We start from the raw sequence: 15,628 nt of genomic DNA on the forward strand, positions 1-15,628 counted from the left end.
GTAAATAAACATAAATAAGGTACAGCACTGACTCTGCTATCATTGGCTCGTGAACAACATGTCGCTAAATGGGCAAAATAGGGAGAGGGAGAACCTTTATATTTGTTCTACTTGTCTATCAATAGTAACGTAGTATAATTTCATATCTTTTTGTTTTGTACTATTAACGTTAAAATATTGCTGAATCTATATAGGACAGACGAAAAGAAACATAGTCTTTTGCATAAATGAACACAAAGTTGTTCTTGAAAGTATAAAACGAATATTTTGTGAAATTCATTAAAAATTTAAATGTGACAGTTACAAAGACTATTATTTATGGTTTTCTCGTTTACTTTAATCAACAATTGGTTTCAATTGAACAATATCCACATAAAAGAATAGACAAATGTAACTTACTCTGCAGCTACGAGCTTGTTCTTTCAATGCGTCGATTGTGTTTCCAAAGGCAGCCAAATCGCTCATCAAAGCCTCGTGTTTTTTCAAAAGAGCTTCAGAGGAATCTTCGTCCTTTCCGTAATCGGTGTTACTGACAATTGGCTCTTTTTCTCTCATCCAAGATTCAGCCTCGTTGGCATCGGCGTAATATTGGTGGGCTTGAAGAGAATCTTCAAGGTCTTGTTTGCGCTAAAAACGCAGTTGATTAGACATATTCAAGAGTAAACTAGAAAGAAATACAGTGGTTCTATCATACTTACTTGAGTGGATTTTTCCTTAAGAGAGTCCCAGTGATCATTAAGAGCATTGACTCTATTTCTGATTTCATCACTAGCAAAGTGTTCATCTTCCATCATCTGCTTACCGGCGTCAATGACGGCTCTTATACGACCTTCGTGGTTGTTAATTTCGGCCAAGACTGCCTGGTGTTTCTTAATCAAGTTTTGTACTCCAATCAAATCACGACCTATAACAATAGAACATTGAATAATGAACACTTTTGTATCTTCAAACAGTTACCTCTATTTGTGCTTGCAGCAACAGGTTCCTTTTCTCTAATCCAAGCTTCTTCATCCTCAACATCCCTAAACAACTGTTGAACTTGAAGAGAATCCAACAACCTTTGCTTTCTAACGGCCATCGGTGTTTGAAGAGCTGCATATCTATCGGTCAAAACCTTTTGTTTGTGAGCGATGTTGTCGGCATCAAAATGACCTCTTTCTACAAACTGGTTAGCAGCAGAAGTTATGCTTTCGATTCTATCTTGATGGGACGCGACATCTCCCTCCAACAAAGCATGTTTCTTTTGTAAATTTTGCACTGAGGTCAGATCTTTGCCATAATCTTCTGACATAAGCTGGCCTTCAATCTCTGATAGCCACAACTCGATATCTTCGATGGTTCTGTTGAATTGCTGCTGTTGGCTGGCTTCTTGAAGTTTTGAATTCTTTTTATCTGTCGCTTGGACCAAAGTCTCCCAAAGGTTGACGATCTCTTCCATTCTTGATTGAATACGAGCTGAAACATAACTAAAATCAGTATTGGCTCAATTGGCTATTCACAGCTGTTTAACACTAGAAAATCTGGCTTAGCATACCTACCTAGAAAGTCCGAAAGGATCATTTTGGACCCTTCTGACTTGTATGGTAGGTTTGTTAGAAAAACCATTTAATAAATTTAGTAAACAACATTTTTTTGTGTTAAAGAAGGCTATGTATCAAAATATTAAAAGTCATAACATATAAAATATTATTGCCTCAAATAAAAAAACTACAATAACTTCAAATCTCACCAGGGGGAAAATTAGCCCCTTCGACTTTCTACTGTTAAACAAATATTTCATTGATGGTACTTACGTGCAGCATAATGGTCAGCCTCGATGAGTTCTTGACCAGTTGATGTAATATCTTCCATTCTTGATTTGTTTGCATTAAGTTCTTGTTCGAAATTTTGATGTTTCTGTACTTTGCCTCCCAAATTAGTAGGATCCAAGTAACTCTCGTCGGTTGCGAATTTAAGTTTTTCGTTAATCCACCCTTTAGTTTCGTCACAATCTCTTTCAAACTGTTGTAGTTTGTAAGCGTCCTCCAGAGTTTCTCTGCGAATGCTAGATTTTTCTTTAAGAGCCTTGCGGCGTTCCAAAAGCTAAAAAAATAACAAATAGTCATTGTGAAATGCACTTTGAAAGTCCAAAACTTACCATAGCGCGTCTTTGAGCTACATCATCAGCTGCATAATGTTCTCCATCTATCAACTTGGTAGCAAATTCATCTAACGCTTTAATCTTCTCTTCTTGTGCTGCCAAAGACTTTTCAAAATCTTCGTGTTTCTTGATAAGAGCTTCAACAGAGTCCAAAGAATCGCCAAGGTCTTCGTTGGCTAAGAAAGCTTCTTGTTTCGCCATCCAGGTGTCAGCCTGTTCTGTATCTCTGTAGAAAACTTGCAAGTCCATACACTGTTCATATAAAATGCGTCTTTCATCCCAAAGTGCTATAAGAAAAAAATAACAGAACAGTGTAGGGATAAAAAAACAAACAAATACAGAGACAAATGCAGATGGTACAGCTTGTTCTTTTCATACAGCGTAAAAACTACTTACCAATCAAAGATTTCTTGTCAGAGTCCAACATAGACAGTTTTTCTTTGACTTCGTCACTGGCATAATGTCCTTTGTCTAAGAGAGCTTGACCAGCTTCGGTAGTGGCTTTAAAGCTGTCTTCCCTAGCGTCAATTTCGCCCCTGTGTTCTTGATGTCTTTCTAACAAGGCTTCGGCTCCTGCTACATCTTTCGCCAGTTCGTCTGCGGAAATAATGGCTTTCATATCGTTGATCCAGTGGACCAAATCTCTGAAATCGGCTAGGAAGCGGTGAAGAGCGTATGATTCTTCCAACTTTTCGCGTCTTTCCTATATTTGGTAAAATAAATTTTAAAAATACAATAATATACTTTTAAAAGGTCTTATTTAAATAAATTCTTAATAAAATCACTTACCTTGGCTTTAGCAGTCAAACTGTGCCAATAATCTTCAATTTCTGACCTCTTGGCTTGAATTACATCGCCATGGTCGTCGTGGATAGCTCCCAATCTATCTGCTTCTTTACCCAATGTAGATACTTTATCTTCCAAAGCTGCCAAATCTCTTTCAACTCCTTCGTGCTTACGCTGCAAAGCTTGCACACTTGCCAAATCTCTACCGTAATCATCTGAAGATAGCACAACGTCCTTTTCGGCGATCCAAGCAACAGTTTCGTCGGCATCTCTGTTGTAGCGCTGGATTTCATGAGCGCCATATAGTTTGTCTTGACGCATCAACGTCATTTGTTTGAGGCGTTGCCAAGCGTTATTTAATTCTTCTTTTCTTGTAATAATTTGGTCTCTCTCTGGGTGTCCGTCATGTAGCAATTTATCAGCCAATTCATTGACTTCTGTAACTCGGTATTCTTGGGAAGCCATGTCCTTTTGGAATTCATCGAATTTGCGCTGCAAAACTTCTACGTGTTCTAAATCATGGCCAAACTCTTCGGCGGAAAGAAAAGCGCTTTTTTCGTTAATCCAGAACATAACTTCGTCACAGTGACGAATAAACTGAACAAGAACGAGAGCTTGTTGAAGTTTGGTGCCTTTTTCGGCCAGTTTGGAAAGAAGTTGTTCCCAAAGTCTATGAAGTTCCTCTGGAAAGTAAATCATCCAATAACTTCAAAGTTTCAATAGACAATAATGTAAATTAATTTAAATGTAGATATAATAATTACTTACCCAAACGTCTTCTAATGGTTTCGCTCTCATAATGGTTCTGATTAATCATCTCTCTACCAGTATTGTCTAAAACGACGATAGCATTGCTATGGGCAGCGACTTCAGCTTCGAAGGCTTGATGTTTCTGAATCTTAGCTTGCAAATTGGTAGGATCTTTGTAACTTTCGTCACTAGCTGCCTGCAATTTCTCCAAAATCCATGATTCCAATTCATCGGCGTCTCTCTTGAAGTATTGGAACCTTCTGGAATCTTCTAACTTTTCTCTCTTTGCTCTAGCGTCGGCTTTGAAGTTGTCGTAACGGGATAAGACTTCCTGACGACGTTCCTGGATATCCTCGGCTGTTTCGAGGATCTTAACCTCCTTCGGAGGGGGGATTTGATCCATGTTTGGGTGGTATTCGGGTCTCTATAGGTGTGGATGTTTCTCAATCGTAGTCGTTAATTTGAAGAGGTCATAAAACTGAAAAAGGAAATATTTTTTAGCAATACATTCAAGAAATAGTTTGTAATTGATTTAGACCTAAATAGGATGCTTCAATAACTGTGTGACCACTTTTTTAAAGTACAAATGGTAGCATCATAGTTTATATTTTGTTGTTACTACAAAATTAACTGATAAATCGTAAGTAAACTTTTTGCTTTTATCAAAAGAAGCGACGCTGACAGGTTGATTGATTGGGGAAATTTTAGTAGAATTTGTTACCTTATGAATGTCTATGAATAAGCATGATAAACTTACAAACATCTTGAAAGAAGTGGGGTTAGATGATAGGGACTTAAGAATCATCTATAATTTATATTACAACCAAACAGCCAATATTAAAGTGGATGACCGATTGACAGAGGCAGTCTCCATAGATAGAGGAGTGAGGCAAGGATGCATTCTGTCCCCGGTGTTATTTAATATATACTCTGAATATATCTTCGAGCAAGCGCTAGGCGAACTACAAGAAGGCGTATTAGTCAACGGAATACGTCTAAACAACATTAGATATGCCGACGACGCAGTAGTTTTTGCAGATAGTCTGGACGGTTTGCAAAGAATAATGTCGCGTATATCAGTATAAGTAGAGAACACGGACTTGATCTTAATACGAAGAAAACAAAGTACATGGTAGTCAGTAAGCGCGAAATATTAAATACACAGCTTTTGGTTAACCAACATCCAATTGACAGAGTGGACAGCTACACATACCTTGGTACCAACATTAACAGCCAATGGGATCACTCTAGTGAAATAAAACAACGCATAGGAAAAGCGAGATCGGCGTTCATAATGATGAAGTCTCTTTTCAGAAGTCACGATTTACCACTTGCTACCAAAATCTATCTCATTAGATGCTATGTATTTTCTACGTTATTATACGGAGTAGAGGCTTGGACACTTTCCGAAGCTTCTTTAAGAAAACTCGGGACATTCGAGATGTGGTGTTACAGACGTATTTTAAGAATTTCATGGGTGGATCGTGTGACTAATGTTGAGGTCCTACGTAGAATAGGCAAGGAGTGCGAGATTATTAACACCATCAAAGAGCGCAAACTGGAATATCTTGGCCATGTTATGAGGAATGAACAGATACGACTTGTTGTAACTCATTCTTCAGGGCAAGGTATTTGGAAAGAGAGGACCAGGGAGAAGAAGAATATCTTGGCTTCATAACCTGAGAAAGTGGTCTAATACATCGACAACCGGACTATTCAGAATAACAGCAAGCAAAGTTAGGATAGCCATGTTGATCGCCAACATCCGGAACGGATAGGCATCGTAAGAAGAAGATGAATATCTTTGTGATCAAACAAGGTTTGATCACAAAGACATTCATAAGGTAACATGGACTTCTCCCGATGGAAAAATAAAAAATCAGATAGATCATGTCCTTATTGAAAGCAAACATAATAAGGCAATAATCGATTGCAGGAGTTATATTTTACACAAAAAGCTGGCCAAAAATGGACATTTCAAAAACTAGCATTTCGGATCATTAAGTGTATTAAATAAAATCTCACAACTAAACCCACCCAAAACATGTTACGAAGTGGGTGCTGTAAAATTTGTTTGGTAAGGCTATTTGGGGTGGGGTAATTCCACATGACGTCACATACAACTATCTATTTTAATATACCACTCTGTTCGACGCAGCAAACAGTGATTGTGATGAAGATATTTATAGTTCAGACGGAGTATGTAACGACAAAGAATAACAATTTTGCGGTTTGAAGTTACGTTTAAACTTTCTATTCCACCAACCGCAAACCACAACCTTTGCGTAAACATTGTCTAAAATTGTTTTGTTTTTCACTGTTTTTTCATCGTTTTCGTAATATTCACATCACATCTAAATTTTTGTCGCAGTAACAGCGCGTTCGGAATGAGCATGACTACAAATCTATTCTATCTCTCCCATGAACCTTTCTTTTCTATTTACGTGAAGATGATCAAGCACTTCTCGCTTGTCGTGCTATACATTATATATAATTTTTTTTCCAAAAAATCTCTTATGAATACCACTAGAAATCCTAAGATTTCCTACTTGGCAAAACTAAATTCAAATTGTTACCACTGTGCTTTCTACAACTTGCAAAGCATACAGATTGATAAATTGCTTGACAAAGCACCTGCATATGTTTCTCTGATGATACCTAATAAGGTTGAAATACTTATAAGCGGCTGGCGGATGCCCTGCATTGAAATTAAATCTAATACCGTCTTTCTGTTCCAATCTCTTATGAGTTTGTACCCCTATAAAGCGGTCACCCCTCTAAAAGGCCAAATTTTTATGACATTTTTATTGATCGCTATTGAAGTATTGAAGAGTTTTACTCTACTTGATAATACGATTCATTGTATTATCTAACTTTTATTGATAATTTTTCCTCTAAATTATTGTTTTTTTTTTGTAGTTCCTAGTAATAATTGAATATAATTTGTGTATATTTCTAAGCAAAATTGCAAAATATTGAATATAGCAACAGTATATTTATTATAAGCATGTATAATATATTATTCCAAATATTATGCAGTAGAAAAATTTAATGACTTACTCATGCTGCTATTTAAAGAGAGGAATGGAAGGTATGCAATTAAGAGAATTGAAATGTCAACTGGTTTGAACTTACTGACTTCCCAAGTTCAACTATTTCCTAATCATCTAGTCATTGAGATAAAACTAAAATTTTAGTTATTATATGTTGAGACAATATGGAATAACTGATAATTCTAAATGTCATTTAATACCTTAATGTTTTTTAACTGTTTACTTTCAAAAATTGATAAGAAACGTTTGATAACGTCTTATCAATCTATAGAAACAAATTAACATTTTTACTCAATGTAGAACTGGATAGGATAACATTTATTTTTAACAATTTACTCATAATGTGAAATTATAAAAAACTGATAGTGTCCAATTTGCGGAAATGTATGTATCAGGCACTTAATTTAAAAGAGAATGACGTTTTTTTATTAATTTTGATCAATTTTTATTAATTTAGTAGCAAAATTAACACCTTGTAGAATTGTATAGATTTGATCCACGGAGTGTCAAGTTGATCCAATCATACCTCGAGAATAGAGTACAATCTTTGAGGGTGTCTGAGGTGTTTTCAGGGGAGATTGTTGTTAATGGTGTTCCTCAGGGCTCCATCCTTGGACCCATACGATTTCTAATATATATTAATGATCTTACATTGAATCAAACACTACACACACTCTTCACTGATGACACCACAGTCTCCTTCTCAGCTGACACACTTGAGGACTCCCTTAGGGGTTCCAGGTCTGTACTGTCAGATACTAAAGAGTGGTTCTGTATTAACAGGCTCCTGCTTAATGAAGCAACAGAGCTGTTTTTGCTCTTAAGGACACCCAGGCTGAAAACGCAGGTGTGACAAGTGTGTTGGAGTACACCTAGACCCCAAGCTTCAATTGGGTCAACAGCAAAAACCTATCAAAGAACTTATATATGCTCAGAAATCTAGCAGCGGCGTTTCACACAAGGTCTTACGAACAGATTATTATGCCATTTTTCACTCTCATCTGACATATGCAATCTTGGTCTGGGGGCATTCAGCGGGAATGCCGAGAGTCTTTGGTTTGCAACAAAAGGCTATAAGAATTCTTGTAGGCGTTGGGTTTAGTTTAGAGTTTAGGATTGCAGATTGGCCTATGAGACTCTGAGAATTCTTACTATGCCCTCCTTGTATATCTATGAGAATCTTATGTTGTTAAGAGAAGCGGGGGCGCTTTGATACCCATGAAGAGGTGCACGATTATAACATTAGACACAGATGTGATCTTGTTCCAGCCTACTGGAGGCTAAAGAGGTGTCAAACTGGATCAGGATATTGTGCAATCTCGAAAATCAGCAGCCATTCCCATTTCCGTGGAAATAATAAAAGAGAGGAAGTGCAACGTTGCCAAACTTATTGGTTTTATTTGACTGTCTTTTTAGCATTTGAACGATGTTAAGACTAAGATAATCAAATTTGGGCGAATTTATTTAAATGGCAGCTTACTGTTTTTTATTGGGAATAGGCCACCATTTTCCTTTACAATAAGTTTAATTTAACATTTTGATTTCCACTTCGGAAATCGTTTTATATAAATAAAATGTATTAATGTTTTGTATTTTATTGAAAATCTAAACATCAAAATAAGCTTATTTTAAAGTCACATTGTGCCTTATTCCCAATAAAAATAATAAACTGCATTATAACGCCACAATAAAAAAGCTTCATACAAAATTATTTGGCAACGTCGCGTCATCAGAGTAAGGACACTGTAGTAACGAGCAGAACAGAGAACAGAACTAGTTTGTTATGCCATGCGTATTGCATGTGTTTACAGTGGGTTGGTCTTTCATAAAGCATAATAAATAAAGACAGTATAAAGCATTAGGAAGGAGCAGGTGTATTATATTAAATTTAAACTGGACGAAAAATTACGTCTTTTAATTAAAAATAAGATATTATTTGGTATTTTCCAAGTCTCTAACGGCTTTTGCATGATATGCAGGACAGCCGTCTTGTTGAAAATAAACTTCGTTGAAGTTAATTTGAAGACGTTGGAGTGCAGGAATAATTTGATTTTGCAGTAATTGGAGATATATGACTGCGTTTAAATTGCCTTCAATGAAGAAAGGACCAATAATATGGTCTCTCAAAATTCCAGTCGAAACATTCAACTTTTGTGGATACCGCGTACGCACAGACACGCTCAAATGCTTATTCTCCTGAGACCAATAACATACGACGGATGGATTATGTTTCTTGTGAATTGTGAAGGAGGACTCATCAGTAAACAAAATATTTTTTTAAAAATTATTATTTGCATGGCATCTCTCCATCATAATTTCACAAAATTGCATCCGTTTAAATTGATCATTAGGAAATATTTCTTGAGTTGTCTGCACTTTATTAACAATGGTAGTTGTTTCTTTTCAAAGTATTCCTCACTGTTTTTGCATTCAAATCAACTTCATGGGCAATTTGTTTACTTGAACACGGCGTCGCTTCAGCCAATGCACAAACTTGAATTTCTCTAATTTCTCGTTCTTGAGAAATTTTCTTTTCGCGAGGTTGATCTGATGGACAGCATTTTTTACATCTGCCATTAGTACAGCCAAACTTTTCAAATTGATGAATAATGGCCAATACAGTTTTTTCTATAGGTATTGGCCTATTTTCAAAAGCCATAATAAATAAATTGATAGTTTCTTGTACTGAATTGCCCCAAAGTACCCTTTCTTCTGTTGTATAAACAGTCGGCATATTTAATCTTCACACGCAGTTACCTCCAAAAAGAAATACATAGCGTAGCGTTCGGCCTGTCTCGTATGCATTTTACCATTCAAGAGAACGGTCGAATGGCGATGTTGCCAAAATTATCTTGTTTTATTCAAAATTGGGTTACAATTTCTTCAAATAAAAATGTAAATATGGAAATTTTTCGTGCATTTAAGAAATTTTGTACCAGTATTTGTGTCAATTAGTGTTTCATTTTTAATATCATCATCCAGTTTTGAATTGCAATATAACCGCGCCACTGATCGCCAATTTTTTGAATCAATTCAATGTTTTAATTCAAATATGTATTAAGGCAACCCTGTCGCTGTTTCTTACGTATAAGCTTCATCGGAAATAATCGTCTGGCGTTCACTAATGGGCGTGCATAAGGAATGTGGAGGAGAGACAGGGGGAAATATGATTATTTTCTTTGTCTATTCGCTGAAAATATGATTTTATATCTGTGTTAGATATCCTGTTAAATTCTACTATACCGACCATAAACTTTTACCTAAACCCTATATGAAAAATATCTGATAATTGATTAAATGAAAATGAAATTTTAATTTTATTTAAAACTAGGTAGGTTTAAATATTAGGTGGCAATTACTAAGTATTCTAAACTCCGCCACAAATTTCTTAGATAATACTTAATTAGCGCCAACGATACAGACTTGTTTTAACTTATTATTGGGTGCGTGTTATAACAATATCGTGCCGCACTTTAAAGTTTTTCTTGAGATTGCAAATGATTTTCGTTATCTTCGAAAGTAAAAGAAAGATTCTTATTATATAAAAATTTTATGACATTGGAAAAAAAGGCTTATAAAGCTTTGCAGAAATTTACTTATAGTCAATTGATTGCCTACTTTGCCTTTAGAGGAAGGCCAATTTGGCACTATTTTTATCTAAACTATAAGACACTCAAAAAAGGTTTAAATGATAATTATCATGAATCAATAATTGAACTAAGATATATTATCGTATTCAAAAATGCATCTAATGAAAAATTACCACCTTCGCACTTTGCAACAAAGTGGCAAACAAATGAATGAATTCAAACAAAAAATAGTATTATTCCATCTCTTGATCCATTAACCCATTGTTGGACAATGGGAAATAATTGTTTCGGTTTTAATTATTTTGAAGGTGAAACTCATTTAGGAAATTTACAAAAATATTTCTGTTCATGTACCGAAATATGTTTTACGAAAAATTGTAATTGTATTTCCAATTTAGAATGGTGAGGAGTATGTGCATGTACACCAGAGAATTGTAAAAATGTAAAAAAGACAACTCTATTCAAGACAATGCAATCAGCTCCTGAGATGGAAATCCTGCTGCTGTTGAACAAAATTTTCAAATTACTGACAATGAAAAAGATGTATAATTAATATATTTTTATTTTATTATATTTTTCAATGAAAAGTAAAGTTCTCGTTGATGACTATACAGACTATACAGGCCATTGTTGCCAAGACTACGAAATTTAGCTCAATACACCCTATTATGTCAATGTCAGCCAAGATTTGTATCGATCTATTATAAATAGTACCGCCGTCTCGAATTCGTGCGTCTCGGACTGCCTTTTCCAAGGCAATATTAAATAGGAGGCCATCCAGTTCATCCCCTTGTAGTCCATCCTTGATGAGTCCATCCTTTATCTCAAAAATTCTCGAATTCTCTCCCTGTATTCTAACACTTGCTTGTGTTGAAATATATTGTAGAAAGAAGTGCAGTAATTAAATAATCTATCCTTTTATGATACATTTTGCAAAGTGTATCAAAAAATATATTATGAAATTATACCTTCAACAAGTGCTATCTCTTATCTAATCATATATAAAAACAGTTATTCATCATGTCTATAAATGTTTTATGATCAAAACTATTTTTTTACACTGCACATTACAAAATACTTACATCATAATGCTAGTTATTATTTAATAGTTCCCTATAAAACTAAAAATTAAACTTCCTCTTCATAACAACATTCCCTCAACTACTACACTGATCCATTGTATCTAAATTTAGCTATGTGTAATCCCCAACAGTTGATGGTATCACTGTTATGTAATTTAAAATAACAGACACTACATTGACCTTGATAAATATGATCATGATTCATTTATAATATAGCTAATTTGTATAGTTTAGTGAACTTCATATTTACACCATTTCCACACATTTTAATAAACATGTTATTTAACATTGGTTACAAAATTTTGTGTGCATGTTAAACAATATACAATATGTTCCAAGTTGCTTATGACAATTATAGACACTGAAAGTTGCTTATCTCAGACTAAGTGAAATCAATGGAGGAAAAAAAAATTAATTCAATTAAAAATAAAGAAGCATCTTTAAGGGTGCATTCATACAGTCGCTCGTCATCAGATATTGATATGATCCAGGAGAAAAGTAGTTGTAATTTACATCATATTTAATTTTTTTTGTTAATTCAGAGTTGTCTTGATATAAAAGTGGGTATTCAAAAGTTTAAAAAAAACTCTTGGTTGGAAATTATTTTGTATAAGTTTTAAAATTAGAAATTTAATTTTTTAACTAACTTTATTTCTAATTTAAACCCAATTACGATCCTGACCCAATTACCGAATATATCACAAACTGATCATAGATGTTAATGATACACAATTTGGTTTTCACGCAAAGGCCTAGGAACGCGTGAAGCTCTTTTTTCACTTAATATACATACTGATACAAAGATGCCTTGACGTCAATCAAATATATACGCATGTTTTATTGACTACAATAAAGCATTCGATAAAGTATGACATGAACAGCTGTCAGAAGAAATTGAAATTAGACGTGGAGTGAGACAGGGATGCATATTTTCGCCAATTCTTTTTAATGCCTACTCCGAAGAGATCCTGAAAAAAGCTCTTGAGGGTGAAACAGCTGGAAGAAAGGTAAATGGAGTTTCCATTAACAACATTAGATATGCGGACGACACTGTGATCTTAGTCGAAAATATTGAAGATCTTCAGAAACTGGTGACCAGAATAGCTGAGTATGGAAAAGAGTATGGTCTAACAATGAATGTCAAGAAGACGAAATTTATGAGAATATCGAAAACTCAAAGAAATAACGAGAATCTTTTAATAAACGGAACCAACGTCGAACAAGTGGACAAATATGCATATCTGGAAACAATGATTAACTCCACAAATGATTACATTCAGGAGATCAAAATAAGAATAGAAAAGACTAAAGCAAATTTCAAAAAAATGAGAAAAGTGCTATGTACAAGGGATTTAAAATTGGAATTAACAGTTAGGTGGGCGAGGTGCTATGTTTTTTCGACTTTGTTTTATGGAATGGAATCTTGGACCTTGAATGCGACATCAATGAAAAAACTGGAATTAAAACAAGAAAATTGGAATATCTCGGACATATTACACATGGAGAGAAATACACCTTGCTCCAACTGATTATGCAAGGAAAGATCCAAGGAAAGAGAAGCATAGGGAGGCGTAGAATGTCACGGCTACGTAACCTGAGAGAGTGGTACGGATGTACATCAAATGAACTTTTCAGAGCAGCTGTCTCCAAAGTCCGAATAGCTATGATGATTGCCGACCTCCGCCGCATGGATGGCACTTGAAGAAGAAAACGATCGTGATACCCCGCGTACTTTTCGAAAACGTAAAAAAAGCATATTTTGATATGCTTTTTATCTTTTGAACGAACATTTGAAAACTATAAGCGGTCGTTATTTTGAAAATAAAAAGAAACGCTATATAAAAGGCGTAAATTGGGCAATGATCATACTTCGAACAGCATAAGTTTACATATTATACATCTGATTGGAATATAAAGTCAAAAAAGTGAAAAAAATATTGACGAATAAAAAAGTTGGAGCATTAAAATGCAAGTGGCGTTCTTTACAGCACTTCTTTTTTGAAAGTCCATTTTGATATTATATAATTTTAAATCGAAACAAATTATACAACAATACAATAATTAAATACAAAACAAAGCTTATTATCTACTCAAAGCCAACAATAGTGTTTACCAATGAGGTAATATACACTATCACACCATCGTTGGTCTTTATATTACACCGCGTCGCCGGCGCCGCCTCGGTTTATCTCGAAGTGCCTGATTACTGAAAGAATTCGTTTTGTTTTGTGTTGCTGACATCCAGGTATTTTACTTAGTTTACAACATAGTTTGGTTATCTGTAATAAAAGTAAGAGTATTTCTAACCACGAGGAATCAGTACTTTGAGTATTGGGCAAATACTAGTTACTTTGTAACAAGTAGGTACTTTTTTTACATCACTAGTGCACAGATCAAAAAACAATCATCATCTCATTTTCGTCTGATAGAGTGGTCTTGGTTTTCTTCAGTGGGTCTTCGCCATTTTTCTCCACTCATTTGAGTGTCCCCTCTCTACAAAAATTCTCTGGATCTAGCACATGTGTCTCTTTTTCATTGATCATGAGTAAACATGTCACCAATCATGCGGATAGCTTGTCCATATCAAAATGTTCTCAAAAAATCTGGATTTTCACCATCAAACACACTCTTATGATTATGAATTAATTCGGCTTTCTCAAATTTCACTATTGCTAATGACTCCTCAGACCCACCATAAACAGCAAGACATTTCCATTTTGAATATTCACAATTCATTGAATTCGAACTTTAAACACAAACCCATTAAAACCAAAGTAATTGTTGTTTTAGCTTGAAATTTTGACAGATGTCATGCTTGGATGACAAATCTTTAGACAGGGAGCAATTCATTCTCATGTAATACCATCTATTGAAGTCCAGTATTACATTGAATTAATCTTTTACTATGAACTTTGTCATTATCTCAGAAATCCCATTAAAATGGAAACAAAATGTAAATATATATAATTTCACTAAACTATTAAAAAAATATATTAATAGGTAATCATCCAGTTTTTGAAGGTTCTAAGAGGTATATAAGGGATAGCTGATGACAAATCCTTGAAGAAGTACAGTTGATTTATCTTTGTTTTTTTTTTTCTAAACAATCATGAAAAGTGAAAAAATGCATTTTTTGCAACTAAAACATTTTTTATACATTTTAGATAAAAATGGTTCAAATAAAAGTTGCAGATCTTAAAAAGTTCTTTAATTTGTGAGTTTCTAAATTAAAATACATAAACGATTGACCAAGATAATTACAAAAAAAACTTATTTTTGCAGTAATTTAGAAATGTTAATGTTTGTTTTTTGCATAATGACATTTAATATAACTACTTAAATTTATGGCAATAAATGAGTTATTGAAGTTTGCTAAATCTCAGCTAGATCAACCTGGAAATAGTTTGTAAGTTATTTAATCTGTTTATCCCGAAGGACGATTATTTAAATGACTGTACTTGCCCAAACAGTGACTCTAGTATTTAGCAGATCACAATATATTCTTTGAGGCTTCAATTTTAATATATATTAAAAAAAACGTTTGAAAAAGGGCTGACTTTTTACCTTATAAACATGTATAACTTTGATATTTTTTTATGTCACGCACTTGTAATTAGGCTCACTGAAAATATAGTGAAAAAACATGATTTTTTTATTCACACATAATAAAAATTTCATTAAAACATCTACAGCAAGAATCAAGAATTACTAATTATAAATAGATTCAAAAAAGATTTTAACCTATTTATATGTCAGAAAGCAAAATGCTTATCCATACCTGGCGTCTTTTCCTTGGTGGTAATGGTGCTTTTCCTTAAGATTTAGAGTTTTAAATAGGTATCATTAAAAGAGAGGCAAAAGTGCAGGCAGCTCTGTTTGTATATTTTATTGTAAATAACTCAAAACGCTGATATATCTCATCTATCAATCATATCAAATTCTTGAGGTTTGAAATGTTCACAAGGCTCTTATAATTCTAAGAAATGATATCTACATAGATATTTTAACACCAGTACTTGCAATATAAGTCTAGCTTCCTAGACTTTTAATTCTACCAGAAATTTAAATTCAAGTACTGTCAACAAGCAGATTGCATTGCTGGTTTATGGTTGTTTAAAAGATTCAATGTTTATATTTAAGAAAAGAAAGTTCATTCTTAATATGTCTTTATCTATATGGCTTTAATGTAATACCATTAATTGGGCTACTGTTTGTACACAGATCTCA

The 15,628-nt window shown here is 34.2% G+C and overlaps 1 protein-coding gene across 6 annotated transcripts in view; it reads right to left on the reverse strand.

The window, feature by feature from the left end:
• alpha-Spec (alpha spectrin) overlaps nucleotides 1–15,628 on the reverse strand; it is a 47,446-nt gene that overhangs the window by 30,822 nt on the left and 996 nt on the right. For 4 of the 6 annotated variants that reach the window (XM_072530505.1, XM_072530511.1, XM_072530510.1 and 1 more), the window contains exons 2-9: nucleotides 3,695–4,154; nucleotides 2,930–3,609; nucleotides 2,537–2,843; nucleotides 2,138–2,427; nucleotides 1,794–2,082; nucleotides 958–1,455; nucleotides 699–904; nucleotides 400–627 (exon numbers count right to left, since the gene is read on the reverse strand). In XM_072530505.1, coding sequence (XP_072386606.1) covers nucleotides 400–627; nucleotides 699–904; nucleotides 958–1,455; nucleotides 1,794–2,082; nucleotides 2,138–2,427; nucleotides 2,537–2,843; nucleotides 2,930–3,609; nucleotides 3,695–4,079 — 2,883 coding nt within the window. In that variant the 5' untranslated portion in view covers nucleotides 4,080–4,154. Of the gene's footprint in view, nucleotides 1–399; nucleotides 628–698; nucleotides 905–957; nucleotides 1,456–1,793; nucleotides 2,083–2,137; nucleotides 2,428–2,536; nucleotides 2,844–2,929; nucleotides 3,610–3,694; nucleotides 4,155–6,736; nucleotides 6,875–15,628 lie in introns of those variants that run through there. The other 2 variants (XM_072530506.1, XM_072530507.1) reach the window with 2 other exon arrangements.

This window comes from Diabrotica undecimpunctata, chromosome 4 (assembly GCF_040954645.1).
Source record: "Diabrotica undecimpunctata isolate CICGRU chromosome 4, icDiaUnde3, whole genome shotgun sequence".
NCBI lineage: Eukaryota > Metazoa > Arthropoda > Insecta > Coleoptera > Chrysomelidae > Diabrotica > Diabrotica undecimpunctata.